The sequence below is a fragment of the Pelophylax lessonae genome (genome assembly GCF_965119305.1).
Source record: "Pelophylax lessonae genome assembly, chromosome: 6".
Classification (NCBI taxonomy): domain Eukaryota; kingdom Metazoa; phylum Chordata; class Amphibia; order Anura; family Ranidae; genus Pelophylax; species Pelophylax lessonae.
Window position 1 is genome coordinate 69,862,625 of NC_138773.1, and position 21,583 is coordinate 69,884,207.

General features: G+C 40.7%; 1 protein-coding gene across 1 annotated transcript in view; it reads right to left on the bottom strand.

The window, feature by feature from the left end:
• Nucleotides 1-21,583, bottom strand: part of LOC309559082 (glucagon receptor-like) — a 224,838-nt gene that overhangs the window by 94,993 nt on the left and 108,262 nt on the right. The window contains exons 4-11 of the mRNA XM_082262216.1: nt 19,378-19,485; nt 17,901-18,022; nt 16,902-17,008; nt 16,598-16,754; nt 13,184-13,343; nt 11,427-11,487; nt 9,160-9,229; nt 2,470-2,558 (exon numbers count right to left, since the gene is read on the bottom strand). Coding sequence (XP_082118342.1) covers nt 2,470-2,558; nt 9,160-9,229; nt 11,427-11,487; nt 13,184-13,343; nt 16,598-16,754; nt 16,902-17,008; nt 17,901-18,022; nt 19,378-19,485 — 874 coding nt within the window. The remainder of the gene's footprint in view (nt 1-2,469; nt 2,559-9,159; nt 9,230-11,426; nt 11,488-13,183; nt 13,344-16,597; nt 16,755-16,901; nt 17,009-17,900; nt 18,023-19,377; nt 19,486-21,583) is intronic.

Below are 21,583 nucleotides of genomic sequence, written 5' to 3' on the forward strand. Positions count from 1 at the left end.
AGACCCTCGATCCCTCCATAAAGAGTACCTGTCACTACATATTGGTGTCACAAGGGATGTTTACATTGCTTGTGACAGCAATAAAAGTGATCAGATTTTTTTTTTAAAAAAAAACCCGTAATAAAGTTAAAAAAAAGAAAAAATAAATAGGAAAAAAAAAGAAAAATTTAGCCGCCCCCGTCACCGTTAGCTCGCGCACAAAAAAAAACGTATACGCAAGTCGAGCCGCGAATGAAATCGCTGTTCAAACCACACATGTGAGGTATCGCCACGATCGTCAGAGCGTGGGCAATAATTAAAAAAAAAAAGAGCTGCACTCTAACTCTAAACTGGTAACCGTTAAATAAATTTTAAGCGTCGCAGATTGAGATCTCTATTGACCGTAGTTTGTCGCCATCCCACGGGGGGGGCGCAATTTTAAACCGTAACATGTTGGGTATTTATTTACTCGGCGTGACATCATCTTTCACAATATACAAAAAAAATGGGCTAACTTTACTGTTTAGTATTTTTTAAATGCAGTGAAATGTGATTTTTCTAATTTTTTCCAAAAAAATGGCGTTTAAAAAACCGCTGCGCAAATACCGCGTGACAAAAATTTTTGCACTGGCCGACATTTTATTCTCCAGAGTCTTTGCTAAAAAAATATATATAATGTTTGGGGGTTTTAAGTAGTTTTCTAGCAAAAAATACTGTTTTTAACTTGTCAACAAAAAATGTCAAAAATAGGCTTAGTGGTAAAGTGGTTAAGAGGGCACATGCATAGACACAGCATTTTCATATGTCCTTACTTATCACACTTCAGCAAGTAAGATTTGTACATTACTACAGGGAGTGCAGAATTATTAGGCAAATTAGTATTTTGACCACATCATCCTCTTTATGCATGTTGTCTTACTCCAAGCTGTATAGGCTCGAAAGCCTACTACCAATTAAGCATATTAGGTGATTTGCATCTCTGTAATGAGAAGGGGTGTGGTCTAATGACATCAACACCCTATATCAGGTGTGCATAATTATTAGGCAACTTCCTTTCCTTGGGCAAAATGGGTCAAAAGAAGGACTTGACAGGCTCAGAAAAGTCAAAAATAGTGAGATATCTTGCAGAGGGATGCAGCACTCTTAAAATTGCAAAGCTTCTGAAGCGTGATCATCGAACAATCAAGCATTTCATTCAAAATAGTCAACAGGGTCGCAAGAAGCGTGTGGAAAAACCAAGGCGCGAAATAACAGCCCATGAACTGAGAAAAGTCAAGCGTGCAGCTGCCAAGATGCCACTTGCCACCAGTTTGGCCATATTTCAGAGCTGCAACATCACTGGAGTGCCCAAAAGCACAAGGTGTGCAATACTCAGAGACATGGCCAAGGTAAGAAAGGCTGAAAGACGACCACCACTGAACAAGACACAAAAGCTGAAACGTCAAGACTGGGCCAAGAAATATCTCAAGACTGATTTTTCAAAGGTTTTATGGACTGATGAAATGAGAGTGAGTCTTGATGGGCCAGATGGATGGGCCCGTGGCTGGATTGGTAAAGGGCAGAGAGCTCCAGTCCGACTCAGACGCCAGCAAGGTGGAGGTGGAGTACTGGTTTGGGCTGGTATCATCAAAGATGAGCTTGTGGGGCCTTTTTGGGTTGAGGATGGAGTCAAGCTCAACTCCCAGTTCTACTGCCAGTTTCTGGAAGACACCTTCTTCAAGCAGTGGTACAGGAAGAAGTCTGCATCCTTCAAGAAAAACATGATTTTCATGCAGGACAATGCTCCATCACACGCGTCCAAGTACTCCACAGCGTGGCTGGCAAGAAAGGGTATAAAAGAAGAAAAGCTAATGACATGGCCTCCTTGTTCACCTGATCTGAACCCCATTGAGAACCTGTGGTCCATCATCAAATGTGAGATTTACAAGGAGGGAAAACAGTACACCTCTCTGAACAGTGTCTGGGAGGCTGTGGTTGCTGCTGCACGCAATGTTGATGGTGAACAGATCAAAACACTGACAGAATCCATGGATGGCAGGCTTTTGAGTGTCCTTGCAAAGAAAGGTGGCTATATTGGTCACTGATTTGTTTTTGTTTTTGAATGTCAGAAATGTATATTTGTGAATGTTGAGATGTTATATTGGTTTCACTGGTAAAAATAAATAATTGAAATGGGTATACTGTACTGTATATTTGATTTTTGTTAAGTTGCCTAATAATTATGCACAGTAATAGTCACCTGCACTCACAGATATCCCCCTAAAATAGCTAAAACTAAAAACAAACTAAAAACTACTTCCAAAAATAGTCAGCTTTGATATTAATGAGTTTTTTGGGTTCATTGAGAACATGGTTGTTGTTCAATAATAAAATGAATCTTCAAAAATACTCATTTGCCTAATAATTTTGCACTCCCTGTAGAAACTATGCATGGCTTAACGTTTTGTACACATAATTAAACAGTTATTGTGCCTAAAGGAATTAGCTCACCTTAGCTTGTAGTCAGCATATCCTTTCTGATTGGCTCTCAGTTTTGATAATATCATCTTTAGGATCCGCATAAAGATCAGAAGGTTAATCTGACATGGAAATAGAAAGACTTAACACATGGCGATGTTATAGGGAAAAATGATTCCGATACAAAGCATTTTAAAGTTCTTTACAAGTTAAATCAAGGCCTTTTTTTAAAAAATCTTAATGTGACATTACAAAATGAGCAAACAAAATGAAAAAATGGTTTTTAAATGTTAACTGTTAGGAAATTTGAAATTAATAAAACCAAATCATAGCAGAAAAATAACATCTAAGGGGAGAAGGGGAAAAAAGAAGGTAATTAGGATTGTTTAGGATAAACTAAAGATTATTAAGGGGTTAGGTATAAATACATTTTATTAACAAAAAGGTGGGTTTTTTTTTTTTTTTTAATGAAGTTGTTTTATTGACATTATATGCAGATTGAAGCTTTTCTCTTTGGTCGGTATTTGGATGAAGCAGAGCAGATACAAAAGTAACAATGGTACATCATTGTCAGATAATTGGACAGGAATTGCTGGCAAGTGTCAGGAAGTTAAGAGGTGGGGGGGGGGGGGGGGGAGTTGAGAGTGACAGCAAGGCAGAAGGACAGGGCATATTACACACATCCTATGTACTTTGATAATATTTTTTGAATGTGTCTAGTATGCCAAGAGTCCACAACTAAGTAAAGTGGAATTAAACCCAAAAGCGAACATTTATTATGTTGCATTCTTAGGTGTGATGGCTGCATTTATTTTCTTTTGTAATGCTTTATTTCTGCTATTTTCACCTGGTGATCTGGCCAGTAAGTCTGTTGTTTTTTTTAAAAAAAAGAACAAGCTCTCTTCCAGATGTATCAGTTTACAGGGAAGAGACAAACCATTTACCACTGACAGGGGTGCTCACAATGATCAGCTTTTATTTATTCATATGAAACCTTTATCTCAAAAGGAAAAAAAACTGTTTGCTGTAACTGATTATAAAGTGTGATCTGGGGTTTGACTTAAATTTGTTAGTTTATTTAAATCTGCTAGTGCATCTAACACTCCCCTCCCCCCAGACTGACAATGCTGTTGTCTGCTGTACCCCTGTACTCCTTCATCCAGAGTGGAGGCGCTCTAATACAGGAGATGTGTTACTGGTCAGATCACAAGGTGAAAAAGGAGAGCGGAAAAAAACTAAAAAATAAAAACAAATAAAACCACCAGATCTAGGGATTGGTAAAACTGCAATATATTGCATTTTTGATTTTGGGTTCAATGCAGCTTTAATTACAACCTGCTACAATATCCATTATTATACAGAATGTGTCATCTCAAGTGTTCTCATGGTCATTGTTCCTTTTATCCCTTTTATTCTTCTGTATCATCATAACCTCCCTATCCAAACTAATAGCAAAATTGAAAGTTCTATTCATGTACTTATTGTCTTTATAACATCTCTCTTTACATTTCTGCCATGATTATTTATATGCAGAGGGTTTTAAGAGGCTGCAAATCAACTACGGCATTGTTTTATATAAAGAGGTTACATGGATGATATTTTGAAAAGAGCTTTCATCATCACTATTAGTAAGGACAGGAATTATTTATAATTGATTGTGCTCTATTGCTTAAATTGAAGTTACTGGATACCTACATCCCAAATCACATGAAAGGATACCAACTTCCAAAAAAGGATGTCGGAAAAGAGGTGGATGATTGGCGACAGGCGAGTAAGCCTCTGCCAATGGACTGGGGCGTTTATATATGTCTATGTTCAGCCCTTTATCCCAATGGAGTAATATATCCAATAAGATGGGAGGACAAACATATTCACCACAACATTAAGAAAAGTGACATCCAAGTCATTAAAGCCTGCCATCCCTGCATATTCCCACCTCCTCCACATCCTATATGTAACCTTTGAGTGACAAGACAACTGACAATAACGATACCTCTATTGAATTCTTTCCCCCCTGAGGAAGCTTTGTATAGCGAAACATGTCGGGCAAGGATCAAAAATGGAGGCACCAATAGCCCCACAAACTACGTAAAGAGGACCGTATTGTTCAATAATTGTCTGTGATGTCACCAATACTATGTTGGTCATTTATATGTGGTCGTTTTTGTGCATATGTCTTGTAATGTCAATTGTGTGAACTATGCATGTTCAAATTTTAGAATCCAATAAAATTTGTTATTTTTTTATATACACATGTTCATATATCTTTGAGTACGATACCAGTAAAAGTCCCCTTTAGCCCACTTCTTTTCCGACATCCTTTTTTGGAAGTTGGTATCCTTTCATAAGGACAGGAATTGATGATAGAGAAGAATCAAAGAGATAAAGGAACAATGACCAGCCAATATGTGTCACTGAATATAGTGAGAATATAAAAAGAGTCATACAAGATACTTTGTATATTGATTCTGCATGTTCTCAAATTTTGAAAAATGGTGTGAACATTGTAGCAAAAAGAGCTCCCACTGGGTATCTACTTATCCCTTAGGCCCTATTCACACCTCAGTGTTTTGTAGCTTGAACCTCGAAGCTCCAAAACACTGAAGAAATCAATAATTCTCTATGGCTGATGGTTCACATCTCTTCTCCAAGTTGTCTGAAGCCAAATCCCTGAAGCTCAAAAAAGTTCTGGAGCTTTTTTTGTAGCTCGAATCTGTTTCATCTAAATCTGCTAGTACATCTAAAGCCGGTCATAGACGGTTCAGCAGGGACCGGATGGGATTCGAACCATGTATGGGGTGGCTGTTTGATTAACTTGGATAGAACCAGCCTGTGGGATTTTTAATGCGACTATTGCCAGCAGCTATAACCTCTAGCAGTAATTACTGCAGCCGGCAGAACTCACTGGCTTCCCGGGAGGAATTCAAGCAATTGTCTTTCCTGCATGTGGTTGCAGGAAAGGAAATCACTCCATCTATGGCTGACTTAACTCTCCCCCCCCCCCCCAGACTGACTTAACTCTCCTCCCCCCCCCCCCCCCCCAGTCTGTTGCTCGTTCATCAAAAGTGGAGAAACCCGAATACAAGAGGTGTGTTTCTGGCCAGATCTCTAGGCAAAAAAAACCTAAAAAAATAAAACTGCAACCACCACATCTAATGTTTGGTAAGCTGCAATGTATTACATTTTTGGTTTTGGGTTTAATACCACATTCAGAGACAGGTTGAATGATCATTAAGGAAATATCGTAAAACAATTATTGTGAATATTGTGTTATAAAAAGACAACACATTGAAATAAAGTCGAAGAAAGTGCCAAAGTAGTAAATATTTTATTATATTTATATTTATTTATTTTATTCTTTATTTTCATGTGACAACAATGAAGAAATGACACTTTGCTACAATGTAAAGTAGTAAATGTACGGCTTGTATAACAGTGTAAGTGTCGGTTCACACTATGGCGATCCGACTTCGGGGGCGACTAGTGAAGTCACCGTGCACCGCGACTTCAGAGTGACTTGCACGGACTTCACATAATAGAAGTCAATGCAAGTCGCTCCGATTTCTGTCAAAAGTAGTACAGGAACTATTTTCTAAGTTGGAGCGACTTGAGCAGCTCCTATTAGAACAGTTCCCATAGCACTGAATGGACAGCGACTTGTCAGGCTGACAAGTCGCGGTAGTGTGAACCGGGACTAAATTTGCTGTCCCCTCAAAATAACTCAACACACAGCCATTAATGTCTAAACCACCGGCAACAAAAGTAAGTACACCCCTAAGTGGAAATGTCCAAATTGGGCCCAAAAGTGTCAATAATTTGTGTGGCCACCATTATTTTCCAGCACTGCCTTAAGCCTCTTGGGTATGGAGTTCACCAGAACTTCACAAGTTGCCACTGGAGTCCCCTTCCACTCCTCCATGATGACATCACTGAGCTGGTGGATGTTAGAGACCTTGCGCTCTTCCACCTTCCGTTTGAGGATGCCCCACAGATGCTCAATGGGGTTTAGGTCCGGAGACATGCTTGACCATTCCATCACCTTTACCCTCAGCTTCTTTAGCAAGGCAGTGATCGTCTTGGAGGTGTGTTTGGGGTTGTTATCATGTTGGAATACTGCCCTGTGGCCCAGTCCCTGACGGGAGGGGATCATGCTCTGCTTCAGTATGTCACAGTACATGTTGGTACTCCCACCACCATGCATGACTGTAGGCAAGACACACTTGTCTTTGTACTCCCCACCTGTTTGCCGCCACACACGCTTGACACCATCTGAACCAAATATGTTTATCTTGGTCTCGTCAGACCACAGGACATGGTTCCAGTAATCCATGTCCTTAGTCTGCTTGTCTTCAGCAAACTGTTTGCGGGCTTTCTTGTGCATCATATTAAGAAGAGACTTCCTTCTGGGACAATAGTCATGCAGACCAATTTGATGTAGTGTGAAGCGTATAGTCTAGGCCAGGGGCGTCAAACTTAATTTAATTGCGGGCCGCATCAGCATTATGGTTGCCCTCAAAGGGCCGGTTGTATCTGTAAGACTAGATGTCCAGAGCACCCTACTCCCCCCATACATCAGATGTCAAGAGCCCCCCGCTATCAGAAGTCAAAAGTCCCCCACCCTCCCTTACCATACACCCCTTTACCTTGTGCTGCTGCCTGGAAAAAGCGGTGGATGGAGATGGGAAGCAGAAAGTGCAAGGTGAGGAGGAGGACCAGAGAAGGGCTGGAGTTTGCTGAGTGCTGAGACCAGGGTAGGCAAAGATGAGGGAGTGCTGCAGCTGCACAGAATCTGTATTAGAAGTGCTGTCCTCCTATTTGGTGTGAAATGCTGAGGCAGGGTAGGGACAGAGTTGAGGGGGTTGCCGTAGCTGCAGGAGAGGTGCGAGGGCCACATGAAATGGCCTGGAGGGCCGCAATCGGCCCACGGGCCTTGTGTTTGACACGTGTAGTCTAGGCACTGACAGGATGACCCCCCACCCCTTCAACCTCTGCAGCAATGCTGGCAGCACTAATACGTCTATTTCCCAAAGACAACCTCTGGATATGATGCTGAGCACATGCACTCAACTTCTTTGGTCGACCATTGCGAGGCCTGTTCTGAATTCTGTCCTGTTAAACTGGTCTTGGCCACCGAGCTGCAGCTCAGTTTCAAGGTCTTGGCAATCTTCTTATAGCCTAGGTCATCATTATGTAAAGCAACAATTCTTTTTTCAGATCCTCAGAGAGTTCTTTGCCATGAGGTACAATGTTGAACTTCCAGTGACCAGTATGAGAGAGTGAGAGCGATAACACCAAATTTAACACATCTTCTCCGCATTCACACCTGAGACCTTGTAACACTAACAAGTCACATGACACCGGGGAGGGAAAATGGCCAATTGGGACCAATTTGGACATTTTCCCTTAGAGGTGTACTCACTTTTGTTGCCAGCGGTTTCGACATTAATTGCTGTGTGTTTGAGTTATTTTGAGGGGACAGCAAATTTACACTGTTATACAAGCTGTACACTCACTTCTTTACATTGTAGCAAAGTGTCATTTCTTCAGTGTTGTCACATGAAAAGATATAATAAAATATTTACGAAAATGTGAGGGGTGTACTCACCTTTGTGAAATACTGTATATATATATATATATATATATATATATATAAAATGTATGATTATAAAATTAGAAAATATCATACTGTACAGTGTAATGAAATTTTAAACAATATGTTTGTAGGGTTAATGATCATGTGATAATAATTAATGCTTCTATAATTGTATAATGGTGTGTGTTATTGTTTTTCCATTCTTTCAGAAAACACTGTGCCTTGCAAAAAATGTTCTGGCTGGCTATTTGAATAAAGAAAGAATATAATTTTTCATCCCAGTCTTTCCCTGTTCCTGTTGCTGGTAAAACTGATGTATGAAAACTAGCTATAGGCTTATTCAAGCCACAGGCATAATGATAAATGATCCCTGGATCACACTTGCAGTATTCTCAAATGAGCTTTTAATTGGTAGACCATAAATGCAACAAAGAACAGATCAGTTTGCCCAAATATGATTGACTTTCTACCATGAAACATTATTTCTTTTCAAAGAAAATGATAATTCACTGACTGAATCCCCTAATTTGCACTATTGATTTCTGACAAATACAATTCTCTTCCAGCAGAACGATCCAATGTAAGATGATGGCAATAATTAAAAAAAGGTGCACCAGTTGGTACCCTATTGACATAGGTCAATGGGTATATGTGGATGGTTGATGAAAAAAAAAGATTCTTTACTGACCTTGACACATTGTAACTTATATTATTGGTAATTGGTATGCTACCAGTGTATGCACCTTGTTCATAAATAAAGAATGTAAAAAAAGAGTGCACCAAGAGATAAAGTTAGAAGTATTATAACCCATAGCAGCCAATCAGGTTTTATGATCTCGGAGCAATCAGAAAAAGATTAATTTGAATCGGATTGCTAGGGGTTACTGCATTTTGTACATTCCTCTTTGTCTAATTTCAAGAATCCTGATAGCAGTTGTGTCTCAAGAAAATAACTAGGACAATAAAGATGTCATAACACAAGTTGCTTGGGTTAAGTATTATCAAAAAAAAGCAAGAAATTGTACAAAAACTTTCTTTTTTTGATGCAAATATCATGTTCCCACCGAATACATCAGATTTGTGCAGTACAATGGTTTGGTTAGCATCTGCAATAACGATGGCCAACTCACCACAGAAGCCAGCAGGATGGGGATGCGGATTATCCACCAGTATGCCATGTTGTCATTAAGGGCCCAGCATCTGGAAAATAAACATTTCAGTTAGAGTACTTTAATCAACTGGTGGCCGATGATCCACCTTTTGATGGTGGTTTTTGGTGTGCAGAATAATGGTGATTCATGGCCTAATAGTGACCTATGGATGTGGTCTAGTTGTGGAATATGGTGCATCATGTAAATATGGCATACAATCTATGATCTAACAGTTGCTTATAGTCCAATGATGGCCTGTAGTCTTTAGTCTAACAGTGGTCTAAGGTTTAATATTGACCTATGGTCTGATTGTGGCCTGTGGTCTATGGCCTGATGGTGGCCTGGTGTCTATGGTCTGATAATGACCCGTGGTCTTTGGTCTGCTGGTGGCACACGGTTTATGCTCGGCTGGTGCCCTGTAGTCTGTGGTCTGTTGGTGACCCATAATTTATGGTGTGGTGATAGGCTCAAGTTTTTGGTCTAACAGTGGCCCATAGTCTATGATCTGATGGTGTATTATTGTCTGTGTTCTGATTGTGACCTATAATCTACTGTATGTTTCAAAAACCATACCAGGAACTTTGTAGAAGAGATTTGGGACCAATACAAATGTTTATGTTTATTTTGCCTGGCTACAATACTTTTAATGCATCAGCAATTGCAATCAATTTTTTTTTTTTTTTACTAGCAACCAAAGTCTAAGGGAAGCCATTCTACGGCTGCTACAGATTGCTGCCACAAAACACTCATGTAACATGGCTTTATTAGTGTGAACTTTGGTCTGTGATTTGTCAGTGACCCAATCCAATAAGGGTAATGCCCAAGGCTGGTGCGCCCTCTGTTTTTGCTTCTTCCAGTGTGCCTTGTGGGCTTCCCGCCACACACCCTTAGGGTGCTTCAAATCCTTGCCTTACTTCGAGTTTTTTGAAGATCTGAGTTTCTTCCTGGCTGGAACACAGGAAGGCCATTCACTTTGGTAGACTTACACTATATTACCAAAAGTATTGGGATGCCTGCTTTTACATGCACATGCATTTTAATGGCATCCCGGTCTTAGTCTGTAGGGTTCAATATTGAATTGGCCCACCCTTTGCAGCTAAAACAGCTTCAACGCTTCTGGAAAGGCTGTCCACAAGGTTTAGGAGTGTGTCTATGGGAATGTTTGACCATTCTTCCAAAAGCGCATTTGTAAGGTCAGGCACTGATGGTGGAGAGAAGGCCTGGCTTGCAGTCTGCACTCTAATTTATCCCAAAGGTGTTCTATCAGGTTGAGGTCAGAACTCTGTGCAGGCCAGTCATGTTCCCCCATCCCCAAACTCACTCATCCATGTCTTTATTGACGATGCTTTGTGCACTGGTCCAAATCATTTGGTGGAGGGGGGATTATGGTGTGGGGTTGTTTTTCAGGGGTTGGGCTTGGCCCCTTAATTCCAGTTAAGGGAACTCTTAAGGCATCAGCATACCAAGACATTTTGGACAATTTTATGCTCCCAACTTTGTGGGAACAGTTTGGGGTTGGCCCTTCCTGTTTCAGCAGGGTCCATAAAGACATGTATGAGTGAGATTGGGGTGCAGGAACTGCGAGCCAGCCCTTCACGTCCAACATTAGTGCCTGACCTCACAAATGTGCTTCTGGAAGAATGGTCAAACATTCCCATAGACACACTCCTAAACCTTGTGTACAGCCTTCCCAGAAGAGTTGAAGCTATTATAGCTACAAAGGGTGGGCCAACTCAATATTGAACCCTACGGACTAAGACTGGGATTCCATTAAAGTTCATGTGCGTGTAAAGGCAGGCGTCCCAATACTTTTGGTAATATAGTGTATATTAATTTATGTTGCAAAGACCATGTCATACCAGGAACCTTGTAGAAAACATTTTGGACCAATACAAATCTATGTTTAATTTGCCTGGCCACAATACTTTTCTATTCATTAGCAATTGCAATCACTCTTTTTTTTATTTTTTGTACCAGCAATAAAATCTTAAGGCTTGTACAGATTAGTGCCACAAGTCACATGGCTTTAATGGTGTAAACTTTTGTCTGTAATTTGTCAATTACCCAATCCTTTGTCTAATGGTTGCCTATAGACTTATATGATTCCACTGCAGATAAATAAATGGAGAACAGTAATAAGGTAGTAAATAATATTTTAGTGACTCTAATAAATAATCTTGGCATGATCTTGGCATTTCGATACTGTTTTGGATTTATAATTCATCAAGAATAGTGCTTTATCTTACTCTTTGTTCTCCTTCAGATATTTCAGTGTCATCCAAGGAACAACAAACAACACCGGAGTCCCTGCAGAGGAGATTAAATAATCCATCAGTTTTTTGTAAACTGTATCTAAACTCAAAAACAAAATGTAATATATTGCAGTTTAGCAGTTTTTAGATGTGCTGAATGAATTCCCAAATGGTTTTCTTTATGTAGCACCCTCCTAGGTGGGTGCTAGGAAAACGCATCTGTTTGCTCCTTCTGCTTAACAGGGGAACCTGATCTGTTAGGATGCCTGTTGCATGTCTCCAGGTGTGATTCACTGGGTCTGAGGGAGTATCCCCACTGCATCCAATGAGGGAGCTTGTTGGACAATAGAGGAAACCCAGTCAGTGACACATCAGCTTTTATGGCAGTCCCAGTGGGAGGGCATTCCTGCAATGCATCCTGGGATTGACCATAAATACTGAGGGGACATGTGACAGGGCATCTTTGGCGGAAGGCAGAGTCCCAAGAGGAGATGGACGCCTATCTCTCCTCCTGCAGTGAGTGAGGAAGGTGGTCTTAGGCGGTCGGCCTAGTGAACCAGGTGTGGAGCTGAGCTGCAGAAGATCCAGTGGAGCTGAAAGTGGAGCTGTTGGCAGAGTTTCTCTGGAAAAACAGTGTCCGTGAGTACCAGGAGATTTGCCTAAGGGTCGGCCCAGGAAGGGGGACCACTCCAGTGAAGTCAGCGGATCAAGGAGCTAGCTTACACAGAGAGTGTTACAGTAAAGGGGGTGCTATGTAGAAAGCCCTGAAGAATAGGAACAAAGGGGGTTCCAGGAAGGGCCCTCAAGATTGTTCTGCAGTACAGCTTATCTAAAGTGGTTCATCAATTACTTCTTCACCGCTAGTGACAAGGTGAAGCAGTGGCCTTGCTGCAATCAGCAATATCTAGTTGTCCCAGCTAATTGTGCATAGTTAATACAAGTTTGAGTATCCCACTCATCCCTTCTCCTATTCAAGTTCTCAATAAAACTAAAAAAAACAAAACTCCTAAATTGTTTCCTGACTGAGCCAAAGCACTTTAAAAATGCTGAACTGTCATGTTGTTGCTAAGGGTAACCCAGGGAAACCTGTAACCAGCAGCTCCCAAGGGAGTAGTGCTACATTTATTTAGACTTTTTTCCCCCTAATATTACCCTGACACATTTATTTTCCTAAGGTGACAATTCTCACTCAGCATACTACTGTATATCTATGCAGGAGCAGCATTGTCACCCATTCACCGGATTTCTGGCAGGATCAACAGATATTTATTGCAAAATGTAACAAAATGCTTTTATTGGTATGTTCAATAAAACAAAATGGTTCAAATAAGAGAAGTTCATTGGAGAGTTTATAGGTACCCGTAAACACAAAATGAGGACTTCCTAATTGGCTGTCTCTTCTGCAGACACCCCCCCCCTGGCTAACTGATCTTAAAGGAAGGGTTGAGTAGATATTTTAAGCCCACTGCCATTATTTTATCGAATCACAAACTGGCTGTTAGGGATTTTCTCCTACTCCCCCCACTCTTATATCAATAGACATGCATACTCTGCTGATCTAAGGATACATTTTTACATTTTTACTCAAAGATCTTTCCAAAATAGACCTTGCAGTCCTTGCACTTGGCTTCATATCTAACTGCCCTCCAGAGTCAATAAATAACTTTATAAACTTCCCAGTAATGCACAGATTGGTTGTGTGCGGCATGGTTTGCCCCAATCATTCGCAGTCATCAGAATTATCCACTCACCCCATCCAAGGTACAGGTACAAGGTGTAATTGTTCTTCTCAGAAAACACGGCACCAATCAGCAGTTTATATAGGTAGACTGCTTCCACCACAAACCAATAGTGATTGGCCAGAATACAGTACTGCATTATCACTTGTGCTGTACGACATCCAACAGCAGCCTGTAAGAATGACATTCTGTTTTAAGGTTAAGGTTTACGCACCAGGTGCGAAAAAAAAGCTGAATGAAATGTTTAAATTGCTTTTAATAAAATACATTTTTCTCAACTACTTCATCTCTGTTCTCAGTCCTCAAGCTATAAAGTCATGTTGGTTGATTTGCGGTTCTCCCTCCATTTCCACCGGTTCAATGTACCTCAACCTGCATTCAGTGCAGAGCCCATTGTATGTAGTCTGTTTTACTGTAAACATGGCACCACCAGTATTCTACATTACCCACGCTGGTCCTGGGGTATTAACATACATAAGTATGTCTTGTTCAATTATTTATTTTGTTTATGTACCTTTTAATTTATTGTACTTTTTTTTCTTGCGTTATTCATTCTTCTTCTTATTTCATTTTGTGTTGATCCTTTTGTACTTTGTCCAAAACCCTTCAATAAACTCAGATTGAACATACCGTATATACTCGAGTATAAGCCGAGTTTTTCAGCACATTTTTTTGTGCTGAAAACGTCCCCCTCGGCTTATACTCGAGTCAAGAAAAAAAAAAAAGTCCCTGGCCGCTCCGACGGTCTTAAGCTTTAAAAATGGTGCCGCCCGTCGCATACATGTCCCCGCGCACGCGCCGCCGCAGCTCGGGAGAGGCCGGGAATAGCCGAAAGTATACGAGCGGCGGCGGCGTGTGCGCAATGACGTGTCGGCGCCGGGCGGCGCCATTTTTAAAATGAAGGCGCGTCTGGAACAGGTAAGTGAAACAGCTGCACTACCTGCCATTATGCAGGGCTGCGGGCACACTACAAGGGATGCAGTGCTGCGGGCATGGTCCACCTGTACCATGCCCACAGCACTGCATCTCCTGCAGTATGCCCACAACCCCGGATCCTCTTGTACCATGCCAGTACCCTGCATTCTCCTGTACCATGCCAGTACCCTGCATTCTCCTGCACCATGCCAGTACCCTGCATTCTCCTGTACGATGCCAGTACCCTGCATTCTCCTGCACCATGCCAGTACCCTGCATTCTCCTGTACCATGCCAGTACCCTGCATTCTCCTGCACCATGCCAGTACCCTGCATTCTCCTGTACCATGCCAGTACCCTGCATTCTCCTGTACCATGCCAGTACCCTGCATTCTCCTGCACCATGCCAGTACCCTGCATTCTCCTGTACCATGCCAGTACCCTGCATTCTCCTGTACCATGCCAGTACCCTGCATTCTCCTGTACCATGCCAGTACCCTGCATTCTCCTGCACCATGCCAGTCACCCTGCATTCTCCTGTACCATGCCAGTACCCTGCATTCTCCTGTACCATGCCAGTACCCTGCATTCTCCTGTACCATGCCAGTACCCTGCATTCTCCTGCACCATGCCAGTCACCCTGCATTCTCCTGTACCATGCCCACTGCCCTGCATTCTCACCCTAGGCTTATACTCGAGTCAATGATTTTTCCCATCTTTTTGTGGTAAAAGTAGGGGCCTCGGCTTATACTCGGGTCGGCTTATACTCGAGTATATACGGTAAATATTTGTTCCATTTTCACAGAAACAATAAATATGATTCTAAGTAGAAAAAAGAAGCATATGTGAATCAAAATGTGGGAGCATCAAAAGTAAATGATCTAAAAAGCATTATTTGTTGTAATTTTATCCTTTTAGTTGCTCAAACATTTTAGATTCCAATGTTAGTGGTCTTAACATGCTCTCTTCTTCAGGGATATATTTTTAAAGGACAATTTTATTGATTTTACATGAGTAAAAAAAAAAAAAAAAAAGGTGAATTTTACAACTCATACAGGAAGAAAATGCAACAAACAAATGTATCCATATAATAAAGTGGTTCTGTACAATAGAACACCAGCCAATATTATTTAACATATGAATATGTCTACAAGGTTCAGAGACAATACAAATATCTTGTGTCATTGCATTTGAAATGGGGTAGGTATAGCATAGTCAGTCATTATTTTGCACACTATGTACCTCAGCATTGAGAATAAGAACATGCCTTCTTTGTCTATAACAAATGTTATCCCATGTACAGGTATTGATACAAATATGTTTATTATTCTATTGGTATTGTAAATTACGTTTTCAGCCAAACAGCCTCACATGTAACAGTTGGCATGTTTTGATCACATTTCCCCTGGAAAAGGGGGCATATTAACCTCCCTGGCGGTATGATTCTTTCGGATTTTAGGTGCTGAAAGCGGTACCATTATTTTGCATGTAATTCTTAAGAATGAGCAGCCCAAACCAACTATTTACATATGTTTTTTATTTTAATGTGCGTTCTTCTTTATAACATCTTGGGTATGATAAAGTTTGAAACACAAAATCATAAATTATAATATAATAAATAACTATAAATAAGTTAAAGTATGAATGTATGTATACATATATATACTGTATATATATATATATACATATACATATATGTATATATATATATATATATATATATATATATATATACACACACACACATATATATATATATATATATATATATATATACATACATATAATTATATATATATATATATATATATATATATATACACACACACACACGTATATACACATGTATCAGTGTGTTTGGTGTGTTTTACTTTTGAATTTGCCGCCGGTTCCACCCCCCCTGCGAACGTCACGTCGCAGGAGATGGAAGCCAGGGCACACAGAGCATCGGGAGGAAAATCAGCCACCGCACACCGCCTGGATACATCGCTGGATCCCGGTGACAATGTAAGTAACCCCTCTACCAGGATCCAGCGATCTTCCTAGCGATACCCCGAGTGTGGCTCGGGGTTACCGCTTTTGGCACTGAAATTTAACCCCAAGCCACACTCGGGAATACCGCTAGGAAGGTTAAGAACCTGAATATCATTTGAGACATTTTGGGTATTTTAGACTTTGAGCAACTAAAAAAGAACAACTTTAACAATCTTTTCTTCAGATCACTTACATTTTGTGCTTCTATTTTTTATTTCCCTCAGAACCACAAAGGCCCTCCACCAGTGAGGACAGACCTTCCTTGAGTGCAGCCCAAAATAAACCCTCAAAAATCCTTGCAACAGCGATCTCACTATAATCATCACCGTTCCCAATCTAATCCAACTCCACCAGATCCCCAACTATGGCAGCGTATGCAAGAACAAATCAAATCATAGAGCTTCCATATCATCTGGAATATCTGACAATAGGTTCTGGAATTTTTAAACATTGGGGAGAGGAACCAAGTGACTCTCACCTTGTTGCTAATCAGGACCTCCCAGTCAGACACATCAATGATTTGCATACCCCATCTCTTCTCCTGCAAAACGTCCTTCACGATGACTGAGATGCCACGTAGTGCAAAGGAAAAAAATAGGTTGGTGTGGATGTAATTCCGCGTACAGCGCAACTTCCTGGGAAGATATCAGGAAATAAAATGGTTGTAAGGTTTAGTAAATTCATGAGAGCTGTTTATAAAATGGGTCAGAAGACATTTACCCAGGAACCACAAACCCACCAAATCTGTGAACATATGATCAATGAAAAGCAGAGACACTTACCTACACATAGTGAGGATCAGCAAGGATGAAAGGAGCGCCAACAGAGACACTGAGTACCCAACAGTGTACAGGACTCTAAAACTGAGTAACAAGTCCTTTGTCACCTCCTAGGAAACAAAGACATTAATTCACCCGATAACTAAATAATGACTACACTCATTTTTAAAGCACGTTTCATAAATTTGACAGAAGCTCCTCAGTTATGTTGCAAAATAACAAATCAAAAATGTACTCAAGGAAGTCAGTAACATTTTGCAAACTCCAGGTGGACTCGAGTTTCGGAAATCAGAATTGAATAATCTTCTGGCATTTCCGGCAGAATAATTATTGCATTCCAAAAGAGCTGAAATATTCCCAAGATGTTATTAGGCATTCAAATTTATAATCAGCTGAATACAAAACATAATGAATTTTTCATAACAAGATTTACTTGTCAAAATAGACAGTCAAAATAGACAAAACCAACTGATAGACATGTCTTTCTCTATTCCTGGCATGTGTTATTTGCTAATATACATTTAAAACTGGTTTTCATGATAAAAAGTGCTGCTTTATCTGAATTGTAGACATTATTTTGGTCTCAAGTGAAACAAGACGATCTATCTATCTATCTATCTATCTATCTATCTATCTATCTATCTATCTATCTATCTATCTATCTATCTATCTATCTATCTATCTATCTATCTATCTATCTATCTATCTATCTATCTATCTATCTATCTATCTATCTATCTATCTATCTATCTATTTATATATCTATCACAGCAGATAGGAGAGAGGGAGAGTGACAATCAATGATGTATTTAAATTTAGGCTTGATCTATTGATCTCTGTAAATAACAGGATTTTTTTTTTTAGTAAGACATATGAAAATAGCCTGCAAAACACATAAAATTACAATTGCTGACTATAATAAATAACAAAAACAAGTACAAAACCACAATACATTCACAATATTAATTAGAAATGTAAAAAAATCACATAAAATGAAGTCACCTCATCTCTTGTCACCTCCATCTCATCATCGCATTGTGATGAGTTCCTCCAAGGCTGGGTTCCATTGATCATCTCCCACTGACCATCTAGACCACAACGTCTTGATACCAGTCCATTCTTCACTGCCAACACACACAACATTTATTGGATAAGTAAAATGCATTCTAAATGACTGAACTCTGGCCTAATATATTGCATTGTAATAAAAGGTTTCAAGAGTCACTTCTTGATGATATATTTGCTGGCCGTTATAATGGGGCTCCAGCCATTGTTGTATTTGATATCTTGGTGCTTTAGGTACATACTCTATGTGACATCATCCCTTTGCAAAGCTTTTCTGCTTGTAACATGGGCCTATCCATGTGTATTTATAGCTAGACCTGTTTTTTGGTTAGCACTGGAAAGGCTTAGAATACTTTTTAGGTTTTTTTATCCAAGAGATTTTAAGCTTTCACCAGACAGTAAGCGAGGATATATCTACACCAGGGGACATCTACACTAGGGAAATAGACATAGAAAAGTTAGGTTGACTGGGGTTCTAAGATTCCCCTACATAACTTTAAAAAAACATTTTTACCCCAGGATGTGTTGCTGTTGGAGAGTTTCACTTCCTGTCTTATGAAGGAAATGGTTGCCTCATGACAGGAAGTGATGGAAAATCTCTCTAATAGGGCCTCAAACACCAGTAAAACTTGACAAGGGTTCTAATCTGTCCCCACCCTATCCAAAACTAAAAAAAAGGTTTTGGCTATAGATACACTTGCATAAAGTCATTGTTAAAATATGCTTTAAAAGGCAGTATAGGGTCTGCTTTACATGCAGTGCAAGAGAAAGAAAAGATGGTTTCATGTTTCAAGAACTATGAAAAACCTTGAGACTCCTACTTCCTCTTCTCAGTTAGTTTTCTAGTTGAATTCATCCACAATTGTATAGAGGTGTCCAGAAAAGGGAGACAAAATAGGAGTTATCACAATCTGCACATTCTGAGACTTGGTGCTGTCTCCTCTCAGCCTATACTTTACATTATTTTCCACTCTAGCCTGACTATATACTTTCAGCCCTACTCATCCAATATCAAAATCTCCCAAACCTGCAAAATACAATGGAATTTACTACAAATTGGAGTGATTTGACTTTTCACCTAATCATGATTCATTAACCCAACTGATAAACCTCCAATGTACCAGCAACATTAAAAATGTACAATACTTATTTTTTCTATACAGTTTTCTATAAAGTACCAGTTGCCCACCAATGTATTTGCAAAAGTTTTGTGCTTGCAATGTTAAATTCATTAAAAATTTTGTTGAAGAAAATCCAACCCTAACTTATAGCTAATGTTGACCTATGTCAGAGAGGAACATTAGTTGACTACTTGCATTCCCATCCCTATAATGTTTCTTATTTCTTAGATACATTTAAAGCTCACTGTTAAAATAATTTCCACTTTTAAAACACATTTGTTGTAAGAAGATACCTTTCTGGAACCAGGGAAGATAATAAGGACAGGATACACTTGTGATAGTCCCGGGTGTTCCATCTGGCCAGCAGGCATACATGTCAAATGTACGGTTGCAGTGGAGCCCTATAAAACAAAAGACAGAGAAGCAAGTTGGTGTGAGGGGATTCTATACCACAATTAAAATGAAGGATGGTCCCTGTGGGGAAAGGGGGGATGGGCTGGGTTTGCCCTGCTGGCCACCTCGCCTGCTCTTCCTATGGGGGTGCTGGTGGGGAGGCCGGGTTCTTAGTTTGGTTCAGGGGGGAGGGGGGTGTTCATGGTTGTTGTTTTCATAAAATTAAAAGAAAATGAGGTCCTGCTGGTCGCATGGTTCGTGCGATATGGCTGTATATTATCTGAGGGGTGGGGTTTTTTATCCTGTATGTTATGGACTGTTTGATTATTTTTGTCATTCGCCCCTTGGAGGATGCTGAGAGCTGTTGATAATGTAATGTATTGTGTTGAGCTGTGTGATTATGCTGGACTTCAATAAAAATCTTTAAAAAAAAAAAATGAAGGATGGTCATTACAAACAATCCTTTTGCCAATAATACTAGATCTCTCTCTTGTAGGTAAAGGGGTGAGAAGGGGATTTCTCTTATGGTGAATGACTTGATGACTTGTGGCTGTGAGGAAAGGACTGCTCAATTGTGGAAGAATCTGGAACTCCCCTTTGAAATATGTTGGGTGTCGGGCCAATGTGTGTAACAAATTTAGGTTACCTGCACTGGGAGCAGGCCAGGAAAAGAAGGGCCGATGGGGGGACTTTGGGTTTCACGAACAGTAGGATGTTGACTACTGATGAGGAGCAAGTGGACCTGCTTTGGTTGGTATCATGTTTATCTAAAGCCAAATGTTTGCTTTTTTTTTTTTTGGATAGAGTATGGAATGATTAATACCAGTAAGGTTACTTTTTTGTCATTAAGTAGATTTTGCTTTACTTCTGGTTTTGTTGACACAACAAAAACGGGAGACATTTTCTCCAAAGAAAGAAAAACCCTATTTTAGACAGCAGTGGCGTAGGGTGGGTTGTCAGCACCCAGGGCAAGGCAAGTAATTTGCGCCCCCTAACCCGACTTTGAGGTCAAAAAAGTGTGAAAGGGGCCTTCAGTAATCAAGGTATAGTGTGCCCCCTTTCAATGCAGAGTGACCAGTGTGCCCCCTTTCCATGCAGAGAGACCAGTGTGCCCCCTTTCCATGCAGAGAGACCAGCGTGCCCCCTTTCCATGCAGAGAGACCAGCTTGCCCCCCTTCAATGCAGAGCGATCCTCGTGCCCCCTTTCAATGCAGAATGACCAGCGTGCCCCCTTTTAATGCAGAATGACCAGCGTGCCCCCTTTCAATGCAGAATGACCAGCGTGAGATGGCATAGGCGAGGCTTGGCTTGCAACGCCACCCCACCCTACACCAATGGACAGGTGAGGCACAGTCCAGCCTCGCTCCGACCCGCTATTTTCAGCCATAGGGCGGCCGCGCTGGACTTATCCCAGCCTAAAGATGGAGGCAGCCGCAGACAGTGTGTGAACTGTGTATGTCAGAGTCAGACAGACAGAGTGACACTGCAGATGCGCCCCCCCAGATGTTGCGCCCGGTGCGGCCGGCCCCTCCTGCACCCCCCACGCTACGCCACTGAAGTCTTTACCCATGGGAAGATTCCCTTAATACTTCTGCTCTGGGGACAATTTATAACGTTGGATTTTACATCACTGACAATGGTCACCAGGACAAATAGAGGGGGTGAATCTAAAAACCTGACAGGGGTTCTTAGCCTTTCCTACAGTTTCACAAATCTAAAAAAAAGTGTTTGGGCTTAAAATACCCTTTAAGGGTCCCCCTTCAATGCAGATTGTATGTGTAACTGGCAGCCCTATAAGTGGGCTATAATGTCTGGGAGGTGGCATGGCTTCTGTATCACGTGACTGCTGTTATTGGCTTTCACATTGGCCATTTGATTGGGAGCCTGTTCTGCTGGCTTTCGAACCAGAAGCCTTGACCGAGAGCAGTTGATGACAGCTCTGTCACTGTGCTGGCAGCACACTCTCAGCAAACAGTCTTCTTCTGCTGTAAACAAATACGTGCAACGTCTGGGCGTTAATGTCCATCTTTCTTGCCCTTGCATATCTCCATTATGCAGACAGCAAGAGGTTAAAGCCTTACTCCAGGTTTTAAATGCTGAATTTTT